At 48.6% G+C, this 11,770-nt stretch overlaps 1 protein-coding gene across 1 annotated transcript; it reads right to left on the bottom strand.

Moving 5' to 3' along the window:
* Window positions 1–4,589: 4,589 nt before the first annotated feature.
* LOC136545201 (nuclear transcription factor Y subunit A-10-like) lies at window positions 4,590–11,283 on the bottom strand. Its single transcript, XM_066537248.1, has 5 exons — window positions 11,083–11,283; window positions 10,488–10,650; window positions 5,453–5,586; window positions 5,217–5,297; window positions 4,590–5,043 (listed from the first exon to the last, which is right to left on the bottom strand). The coding sequence occupies exons 1-5, from the start codon at window positions 11,089–11,091 to the stop codon at window positions 4,600–4,602; spliced, it is 831 nt and encodes a 276-aa protein (XP_066393345.1). The 5' UTR covers window positions 11,092–11,283; the 3' UTR covers window positions 4,590–4,599.
* Window positions 11,284–11,770: the final 487 nt, after the last annotated feature.

An 11,770-nucleotide genomic window follows, 5' to 3' on the forward strand; every position in this document is an offset into this window, starting at 1 on the left:
CAACGTCCTCGAGAGTGACCGTCATCTCCCGGCATGGTAGGTGAAAGCTGTGTGTCTCCGGACGCCACCGATCTATCAACGCCGTCAGCGCTGCTGGGTTGAAAGGTGGCGTGCCTCGACGACAAACACGAGCAACGGTAGCAAGGTTCGCCAGCTTCAGGAGGGGCGTGTACCTCTCGTCGTAGACCATGGTCGTAGAGGCCTCATGTGTCATTGGCCTCAGCACATTCAAAACCTGCAAAAAAACAAGCATGAAAAAGTATTAGTTCATGTCACTTTATAAAGAGCATGGACTATAGAGCAAAACATGAACAATGCAGTGTTTTCATGCGAATTGTTGAATATACCTCTCCGTTCTCGATCCTCCGAGCCCGGTGGTGCTCATCGAACCTTGGATCAAGAAGGGGGAACCGATCCATCCTGCAACATAAGCAATGCCAAACCATTAGTAACATAAAAATAAAAAAAACAAAAGTAAACCAATGTACCATTACACAAAGCAATTCTAGTAGCTAGCTTGATGGATACCTGTTGTCTAAGTAGTTCAGGACATTTTCTCTTATTGTGGCCCGGCTTATGGCAACCAGAGCAACGGCTCTTTTGGGTGTCCTCTACAAAATGTCTCCCAACCTTACTCGTGGTTGATCTACCTTTCGTGGCTCGGTCCATATCCATCCTGAACCGCTTCCGCCGCCTAGGTCCTCTACTCTTCCAGAGTAAACCAAGATCAGCCACATACTTGGGGCCATCATAAGTAGGCCATTGACTCTCGTCAAGAAATGGCTCGAACTGAGGATTCCAGGTGCTCATTAGGTTCCTCAAAGAGAACTCCGCGGCCATACGGGGAGGGACCTCAGGGTCAACACGTCTAAGGCGACAGGCTGTAATCATGTGGGAGCAAGGCCTATGGTATATGATTGGTTTTCCACACGTACACTTGTTCTCATTGATCACTACTTTATGTTTTCGAGCACCCCGGTCTTCACCACCAATGTTAGTTCTGCCACCCTCTAGAATCTCATATCCATGGTTGATCGGATCGAAACATGAACCCGTCTGTCGTTTAGACTTTTTCTTTGAGAAAGCTAGTTCCTGAGATGCTAAAAGTGGCCAAGCTTTGCCTGCTGTCCATAGAGACCTCGCATGCTTCTTCCTCGAAACGAACCAAGAATTCAACTTGTAGAAGGTGAATGAGGCAATAGCAGTCACAGGCAGACCACGACAACCTCTTAGAAGGCTGTTGAACATCTCTGCCATGTTACTAGTCATGAAGCCCCATCTCCAACCACCCGTGTCATATGCAAGTGACCACTTATCCTTCGACGCCATCAACTCGCTCAAGAATTGCCTGCCATCAACATTTGTGGCTAACTTCAGGGCATCTAACTTGTCTTTGAATAATTGAACCTCTTGCTGCCTGCAAACCTCCTCAAATAATTTGAAGTTGTCCTTTGTGTGATCACGCCTTATAAGATTCTGAGCAAGGTGTCTGGTGCACCACCGGTGATGTATTTGGCCGTAACCAGGAATCTCTTGTTCTACGGCATTCAGAATGCCAGCAAGACTATCGGATATCACACAAACATCACGTCCCAGACCAATTACCACTTGTCTTACTAGCCTGAGAAACCAACACCAACTATCCGTGTCCTCCTTCCGAACAATCGCAAAGGCCAATGGCACAAGCTGGTCCTCTGCATCTGTCCCAATACAAATAAGCATTGTGCCTTCAAATTTCCCTGTAAGAAAGGTCCCGTCAATTGAGACGACGGGCCTGCAATGCTTGAATGCTTTGATGCTCTGCCCGAACGCCCAAAACGCCCTTCCAAATACCTGGCTACCATTCCTTGTTTCACCCTCCTTAGGTAAATACTCGAAGTGCATCCCAGGATTTACGGCCCTCATTGCGTTCAACATTACAGGGAGGCGCTCATAAGCTTCTTCCCAATTTCCAAATATTATTTCCAGTGCACACTGCTTTGCCCTCCATGCTTTCCCATACTTGACATAGTAATTATATCATTGGAAGATGATCTCAACCAACGCAGACACCGTAATGGTTGGCATATGCTTCACCACGGGGCATAATTGCCTTGCAATGAACCTAGAATTGAGCTGCAGATGGTTCTCTTCTGCCTCAGTAGTGGCACAAACATGTGGTTGCTTCACTGAGGTAATCTTCCATTTGCCTGCCTTCGTCTTCCTAGCACATACTCTCCAACCACACTGTTGTTCTTCACAAGCAACAGTGTACCTCTTCTCCTTGAATGAATTGATGACCCTAAAAGGTCGGTTGTGTACAATGGAGTACTCTTGCAACCATGATTTCAACTCATCCATGGTAGCAAACAATATGCCCTTCCGTATGATGAGGCAACCGCTAACATCAGGCACAGTTGTATCACTTGGCCCACCATCAGCTACTGCCCTATGACCATGGCTAAGGTCCTCGAAATCACCAACTAGTGGATCTCTCCAAGGCAAGACCCTAGACAATATCTCTATTTCCCTTAAATTCAGACGACCAACAGGGCGATCGTCATCAGAGTCTTCGGCTATCTCCTCTACGAAGGACTCATCATCTCCAGCTATCTCCATATCAAAACGGTTCGTAGCCCTAGCATCACCAAAGTCTTCTTCACTACTAAGATCATCTTCGTCGCTAAGCTCATCCTCAATAGAAAAGTCTCCGCTAGCGTCGTCCAAACCTTCTTCTGCATCAACAATTACATAATCATCATCCTCTTCATCACTATCATGATTGTCCTCACCATCGGCAACCGGATTCTCTTCCTCATCTCCACCGTAGCCTAGTTGTGTGACAAGTATTTCTTTTTCAGGCAAAGGACCATAACCTATGTGAGCGGGGGAAGATGGCCATGCTTCGAAGTTATCATTTCCTAAGCCGGACTCCTTACTTACTACTAAATCCAAAGATCGCACTTCTGAGGCCAATACAACTGCCTTGTAATCATTCCATTCAGACTCGTTTGTAATTTTGAGCAACCGCTTGATCCGAGGACCCTTCGACGACCCAACATCTATGACACCTTCAAACTGAACATGCACGTCTCCTTCATTCCAGCCTAACTTAACCTTCACTCGCTCCACTAACTGGGTCAAAGATGGTGTTTCAGAAAAAATCAACAACTCCTCACACATGTCCAGAAATTCCAAACTATCATCTCTTGTCCTAACAATACGGCCTCCATGATGCAACCTCACTAATTTATCCATCTACAGCCATCACACAACAAGTAGTGTAACATATGAATATATTTCAATCCAATAAGTAGAAACTAAAATATATCATTTCATCGTTTTTCAACCCCAACAACATAATCATTTCTAGTCATAACAAATTGAAATGTAATGACCAACAAATTAATAAAATACATAGTAACCCTAATGACCAACAAATAACTAACCCTAATGACACCTACAATAAACAAATAACCCTAATGACCAAAATAACTAGAAACCAAACTAACCTAACATGTTCATCACATATAACAGTTAAACAACAATGCACTCAATCATCCTAAGCCATACATTTTGCAAATGCAAACACAAATATATCAAATCACCAAACAACCATGATTCCAAATGATTAGGGATAATGTAAGCACATCTACGCGGATAGAATGGAGGAGGGGAGGGACCATTACCTCGAGGAACCTTCGGGAGCCGAGATCGTGGCACCGGAGGTCGATTTTGGGGGTTAGGGTTTGGTGGCGGCGCGGGGGAGAAGAGAAATAGAGGGAGGCCGGCGGTTTCAGAATGAAGGGAGGAAGAAGAAGGGGCCTCGGCGCGGCCTAAAGGGTCCAGGCCTCGGCGTTGAGTCGGGTCACGCCGAGGTCTGGAGGCTCGGCGTTAAGTGACCCAACGCCGAGCTTCTGGGCCACCGTTCTTTGTTGGGCCGCCTGGGCCGCGCTCCGGATGGGGCCAGAGCTCGGCGCTCAGTCCGACCGCGCCGATGTTGGGCACTTGGCGTCGGCTGACACGACGCCGACGTCTCGGACCCACGCGCCAACGTGTCGACGACGACCCCGGTCTCCCGTGACGTGGCAGTACCTCGGCGTGGAGTGACACGACGCCGAGCCTCATATCTCGGCGTCACGTGCTAAGACGCCTAAAAATGGTCTATTTTTAGAAATTGTTTTGGCGTTGGTATTTTTCTAAAAATTGTTTTCAAAAGAGACTAAAATACGAAAATTTCACTCCAAACGTGCCTGAATGCCTTGTGGGAGTATGGCCGTTTAGTCATCGCACTCATCAGTGCACACAACTGTCCATCTCATGCATCAAACAGGACGAGAGATCTTTGAAACATGAATAAGTTAGCGTCTGCGACTCTGCATCAAATGAACTTGCAGTTTTTACATGCACAGTGAAACCAAGGTAGCAGCTCGCCTTGGTTTGCATAATTGCATTGGTGCACAACAAGGCGCTGCTGCATGAGCATCTCCCTCTGCACTGTGCACCACACACACCCCGGAGCCAAGAATGAGTTGCCGTTCGTACGTCCTAGAGAGCCACCACCCGCCAGGCGACGGCGAGGGCTCTCTGCCCGCCCGCCCGCCCGCCTGGCCGCTGCCGTCACGCCTTGAGCAGGTCGCAGCAGCCCCGCGACGGCGCGCTGCCGGGCCACTTGGTGGCCTCGCCGCCGCCGCCGTCACCGCCCGCCATGTTCACCAGCGACGAGAGGAACAAGGCGTCCGCCTGCCGGTCCTGCTGCTGCAGCCTCGCCGCCGCCTTCGCCATGCTGGCAGCGCTTCCCTCGGGCGGCGGCTTGTGCGGGTTGCCGTCAAGGCTCCGAGTGTTGAGGAAGCGGCCGCCGGTGCCCCGCGCCCGGCGCAGCGCGTGCAGATGCCGTGACTCGTGCAGGTATGGCTTGCGGTTCCCGGAGACCCGGCGGTCCCTGCTGGCGGCCATAAGCTTGGCGCGCGCCAGGCGCCGCCGGAGGATGCCGTTGAACTGCTTGGCGTTCACGTACACCGGCTCGTCGGCGGCTATCGCCGGCGGCAGGAGCACCCTCCCGTGCTTCATCATTTATTTGCAAATATTTACATATGGTGAAACGAGTCAGCACGAGTAGGTAGATTATAGATTAATACTCCTCCTACTTGAGTCTTGTTGACTCTTGAGAAGCCAGTTAACAAGGAACTGTGTGAATGAAGACGCGGCGCCAATAAATACGACCTTCATGTACGTACCAGAGCTTGGGCTCCGTAGAAGGGATAGTACGCGGCGCCATAGCTCTGATGGTCAGCAATGGCGGCGTTGTTGTTAAACACCTTCATCATCAGTTACAGACGCCGACAGGGGAGTAGCACGCATAAGATTAGGATGTCGTTGGAACTTACTATATAATACTAACAGCTTATTACAGTTAATACGAACTGGTACGTGCTGTACCGTACTGTCATTGCTACAAATAACTAACACTCACCATGGATTGCCCAATGCCAAGCTCGAAACGGCCATGGTGGTACCTGTGCAGGAGCTCCGGGTGCGCGGCGGCCATGGCGGCTGGCCCGGGAGGCTCGTGGAATTTCAGCTCGTGCCACCGAGGGTCTGGATCGCCTGAAAGTAAACCACCAAGCGTACGTCTGCATTGTTAGCTATACACTTCTCTGACAAACTTCGGTGCCTGATGCTCTACTCTACGGCTGCTAGCTTTTATTTCAGTTCCCATTTCATATGTTCGTCCTCTAATAGTAAGAAACAGGCCATTTTTGAAAAGATGGTTGAGGTAGAGTCTCCGCTGGCCAATAAGCACCAGAGAGAGCAGGGATGCACGGGACCATTTCTTCTTCCTTTGAAGCCATCGGATTTGAACCTGGGTTGTAACACCCAAAAATTTGCATTCTTTCAAAATAGTTAAATTTGATTTATTTGTGCAATTATGTGAGCATTCAAATGTAGGAAAAAATAATTTTTATGAAATTAAAATCCATCATAAGGATTAGGGATGAAAACGGTCGGAAACGGTCGAAAATGGTATTACAATATAGAAAACGAAAGCGGTCGGTTCGGGATATTTCTACATTTTAGCAATTAAAGAGTACAAAAAATGGTTGAAAATGGTTGTGAAACCAATTGAAAATGACAAATTTTTATGTTTGGCAAAATTCGGAAACGATATCATAATATAGAAAACGGTATCATAATATAGAAAACGAAAGCGGTCGGTTCGGAATATTTCCGTACCGTTTTCATCCCTAATAAGGATATATACATGTTGCTGGAATATTGTATTTAATATGTCGAGTGGTTTTTGATTTAAACTCAAAAGGATTCAAAATTCATTTGAAAATACATTTGAAAATTTGATTTGGAAAAAGAAAAAAAGAAATTCATTTCTCTTTCTCCTCCCTTCCTCATTTCGGCCTGTTGGCCCAATTTTCCGAGCCGGCCCAACTCTCCCCGCCAGCCCGCCAGCCCAGCTCGGCCTCCTTCCGAGCGCACCGCAACCGCCGCCGCTTCCCCGGCCCAGCTTGGCCACAACTGCTCGGCCCAGCACCGCGCGCCTCCGCCCCGCTCTCAGCCGCTGCCAGCTTGGGCCCGCGCGTCAGCGTCGTCCCCCTCCTCCCGCAACCGCCCGCTCCTGGCGTCGTGGGCGCGTCGCCCCGTGCCCGGCCTCTATAAAAGGGTGTCGAACCCCTCGCCGCCCTCCCTGCTGCCTTTCCCCGCTCCCTTTTCGCACTTGCTCGAGCCGAGGAGGCCACAGCAACCGCCGCAGCGCTCGCCGGATCCGCCGTGCGCGAGCCGCCGTTCCCGTCGCCTCGCCGTCGCGTCTGGCCCTCCGCCGAGCTTTACCGAGAAGTAACGGACCTCCTGCAGCCTTTATCTTCTTGTTTTTCGCCTTCAATCGCTAACTCATGGTCGTCGGTCTTCACAGAACGCCGTCGTCCGGTGCTCACCGTGGTCCGCCGTCCTCGCTTCATCTCCACCTTCGATTTTCGCCCGTGGTGAGCTCTCCTTGCTCTCCTCTTTCTCCCCGTCCAATTCCCGTTTTGAATCGTGGCCTGTAGGCCTTGTTTCCCGCACGCCGGCGAGCTCTCGCTGCCGTCCATGGCTCAGCCGCACCGGAGTTACTGTTCCGGCCGCCAGCTTCTTTCTCTCCCCCTCACAGATCTAATCCGAGCCGTTCTTTTCAAATCCAACGGCCACCGATGACCGATACCCTTTCGCCCTGGCAGTTTTGCTTAAGAGACCCCCATATTTTGACAAATAGAACCCGCCGTCCCTAGCGCAATTTCCAGAGTACGCTTTCTCATTTTGAAAACATAAAGTATACTGTTTTAGTTCAAAATACGTTTTCGATATTTACAGAAATGCCATTGCACTGTTTTGCACATAGAATCGTCGTTTTAGCTCCGAATCGACCCGTTCAAATTGCGTTAGTTTCGTAATTTTGTAATCTACGTGTTAGTACTACTGTTAATCATGTTTGCAACTTTTGAATTTTAGGGTTAGGTTTAATTAAGTAAATTGCTATAGGAAACCCCATTTAATTCATAACTTTCGTGTTTTAGCTCCAATTTTCGTGAACTTCGCGTTGACGTGATCGTAGCGAGATGTAGATTCTTTTCATAAACATTTTATCTTGTTTTCTTTACTATTGGTGTACTGTTCTAACCATAGGATTGTTTGCTTTGCATGAATGTTCCGGGAATGTTGTATGTTGCCGTGTTGGTCGTGTTCAGACGATGAGGAGAACGTTGGTGATCAAGAGTTCTTTGACGACCAGTAGGACCAGCAGGAGTTTGGTAACCAAGGCAAGTATAGCATGGGATCTACCTTGATGCCTATTCACCTTTATTAATTACTCATTTGCATGTGTCTAATTTTGATACCCGTAAGGACATCCTAGTGATTGATTATCATGTTCCTTGTCTCCTATGGGTTATATGCATATGGGTAGTTTGCTAGTGCTCAACATAACTATACATGAGCTACATAATGAACAATGATTCTATTGAAAGAAAAGGTAAAAGTTGCTTTTAAACAACTGGATTATAGGGCGATAGAGCAAATGACTTTCGATCATGATGCTCTCGGCCCTCCATAAGGACTTATCTGTCGGCAAAAGCTAGGACTGACAGTGCAACCGTGAGGGTCATATGGCTCTTACTTTAGCTCAGTAATAGGACCTTTTCTAGCTTGTTAGAGGTTACCTTTATGGCGCAAAAGGGGCTTGCCACGTTGGGTATAGGACTGCCTCTGTTCCTATGTGTATAGCCGCGATGGATATGTGCCATAGGAAAGGGGGTTCCTACATCTGTCTGCCAAGGAAACCTAGCGGCCCTAACTTGTTAGAGAAACCTAAGAAATGGCTTCATAGTGTACCTTGCCCGCTCACCTTGGCAGTGATATGGGAGTAATTAACCCGGGCATATGGGAATCACGACTCGCGGTGAATGTGCACCACCTCTGCAGAGGGTAACAAACTGTTATAACAGCCGTGCTCACGGTCACGAGCGGCCCGGAAAACTCACAGAATAATTGGTTACTCACTGTGTTTCATTTATGATGGTATACGAAGATAATATGATGCAAATGATTTTGATATCTGATTTATGTGGGTATAAATGGGAGTTTAAGCATAACTTGATAATACTTGATAATAAAATCTTGACTTACTAAAAGTGCTAACTGCAGTAAACCTGTGTCATCCTTTTTGAGCTTCATAACCCCATGTTATCTTGTTAAGTACGGGAAGTACTTACGCTTGTTTACTTTCTATTTTGGATAAAAATCCCGGATGGGTAATAGATGACAACGTGTATGAGGAGTTTCCTGAGGATTATTAGGCTTGTGGTCAACTAGTTGACCGTCCCTGTGATGGAGTTCCACGAGAGAGTTGTCTTTTTATCTTCCGCTGTGTGGTGTAAGACTTTGTGGTGTTATTAATCGTGATGTAAGATACATCGTGATGATACTTTATATAATTTGTCAGCCTGTGTGTGTGACTGATCCCTGGGCACATATAAGTTTAGTGCATTCAATTTTATCCTTAAAATTGGGTGTGACATTGGTGATGGTGCCTACTAAACATTTTGTATCTCTAATATACCTTGACCATCTGTTTTTTTCACTTGTTTTTCTTTGACAAAAAAGAGTTATGTGTGCAATGCAAGGGCTTATTTGACAGAGCTCTAATGATTCCTAAGCCGGATATCATGGGGTGTTTGGGACAACATCATTCCATGTTTTTTAGGCCAAACAGGGCCACACAACTCTGCTCCAGGAAAAAAGGTAGAGTTGTGAGAGCACCTAAAGGGGTGCTCCATAAACTCCAACCTTTTTACGAAGCTATTCCACGGTAGAGTTTGTGGTAGATTTCGTAGAGCAGACGAGCAGTCCTAAACAACCCCTATATATTGTCGCTAGCTCCACAAATTCGAATAGAGACAACTCATCTTCTATGTTACTAAAACTAGAGGTTTACTCCATTTGTTTCCCAAAAAAACGAAAATCGTTCTTACTCCAAACCTAGGATGGACGAAGGTGGAGCCCTATATGTTAGGATGATCTCCACCGGTTGGCCCAACGGCCAATTAGGCCCTTGATCCGCGCCCTGATCAGGGGGGCGCTCAGTCGGTTCTCTGGCTGATAGGCCCCGTCGCGTAGCGCCATAAAAGGAAGGTGGGGGCTGGGGCACAAGACATGAGGTCACCGGTAGCCGCCAGCCCCACCCCGAAGTTCCTAACTCTAAACCGATAGAGAGGGGCGTTGTGAGCGACGGGAAGCGCCATCGCCTTCGCCGCCGCCACAGCACCGCACCTGCACTGCTGCTGCGTTCGACGACCTACCGGGCGCCTGCATGGCTTCCCCTACTACGACTCTAGTGGCCATGTCACGGTGACGCCGTGGCCATGACTACGCATGGCAAGGTATATCACCAAGTCCCTTATCTAAGTTATGTTTTTATCCACTGATGTACGTCTAGATGGTCTAAGAACTCTATCACTGTACTGTAAACAACTTCTACCTTTGCTTGAAATTTGCCAATGAATGCGAAATTAGTACCTGGAGCCTGCCTGCCTCCCCTCCCCTGTGAAACCGGGCAGGCCGCAGGCATGCATATGGAGGCCCGACCAGTCACCACATCCCTGACATCAATTAAAAGAAAGGACCCAGCGCGACACACAGTATGTATACATACATATTCAGGTTTCCTAGGACCAGGACCACACTGGCAAGCAAATACTACAATAATGGTGCAGCCATCAATCCGGAACGTACGGCCGGCGGCCGGCATTCAGAGCGGTCGCGCGCCAGGTACATCACATACACCGGCAAGCAACAGGGACGGTCGTCGGCAGCGTCGTCCGTCGTCCGTACTCGACCGACAGATGCGGCTGCTACTGCTAGCTCATCGAGCACCGGCCGGCCGTGGATCGGTCGGTCGACGGCGGCGGCGGCAGCAGTCGCGACAGACAAGAAAGACGAAAGCTTGTTCAGTATTCTTTTATTACCTGACGACGAGCTGATGATCGGAAACCTGGCCGCAGCGCACCCCTTGTGAGCGGCGGCGGCCCACCAGGGCGTCGCGGTCGTCGTGGCCAGGCCGCCGCTGCAGCCGCCGTCGGTGATCACCTGGTGGAAGCCGAGCCCGTGGTCGTGGAAGCTCATCGCTGCCTGCAAGGCATGCAACAGAGGAACAGCTCGTTGGAAGAACTACTGGATATATAGGTAATCATTCAGTACATATCGCGAGGAGCAGCAAACAAGGGAGACTGAAAAAAAGAGTGTTTTTTTTTGGCAGCATGGAAAGAGACTGGAAAATAACAAGTGTTGCTGGAAGCTCATTGTTGTCTGCCTGCACTGCAAATCGACAAGGAACCAGAAAAGCCTTGCGTCATAGGCTCGTATATATAGCCTAACAGCTGGCTACTACTCTGTTCATGTTTGCTTCCATGAGGAAGAGGAACAGCAGCAGCCGAACAGCTCGTACGTGGAATTCAAATAGCAGGCGACCGCTATCGAAAGAGCAAGAAGGGGAACTGTCTGTCTGAAAGTAACAAGTAGTAGTTGTTTATGGCCCAAATGTATGATGAGCAGAGCACTTACACTCCTCATGACGGCTTGATGATGCTGCTGCGATAGATGCCAAGACAACAACGGTTCTCCCCTCAAGTGTCAGATGTATGGCTTGAGCTTGAGTGGTGTGTGAGTGAGCGAGCGAGTGCGTGTGCGTGTGTGTATGCGACTGCGAGGCGAACGAGAGAGGCTCAGGGTCCAAGGTCGGGAGATCTGGGTCTAGGTTATAAGCTAGCTAGCGTGGTGGCGCCACTTGCTTGTTGTTCAGAAATGTGAGCTACACCAGGGCCATTTAGGGCCTGTTTAGATCCCAAAAATTTTTGCGCAGTACCCATCACATCGAATCTTGCGGCACATGCATGGAGTACTAAATGTAGACGAAAAAAAACTAATTGCATAGTTGGGTGAGAAATCGCAAGACGAAACCTTCAAATTTAATTAGTCCATAATTAGATACTAATTGTCAAATACAAACGAAAGTGCTACAGTAGCCAAAACCTAAAAAATTTGGATCTAAACGCGCCCTTACTGAGACGACAACGGCAGGCATATAAATTTGGGCGCCAGGGAATGTAAATGCCGGCCGTTTTAGCAGGGGCCCGGCCGGTCCTCTCGAGCTTCTCCGTGCACTCGTTCATAATCGCGAGCGCAGCCCCACCCCACCCACCCACACACACACACACCGCGAAGTGGTCAGGGACTGAAGTCTGGTACCACT

Source organism: Miscanthus floridulus, chromosome 3 (genome assembly GCF_019320115.1).
Source record: "Miscanthus floridulus cultivar M001 chromosome 3, ASM1932011v1, whole genome shotgun sequence".
Taxonomy (NCBI): domain Eukaryota; kingdom Viridiplantae; phylum Streptophyta; class Magnoliopsida; order Poales; family Poaceae; genus Miscanthus; species Miscanthus floridulus.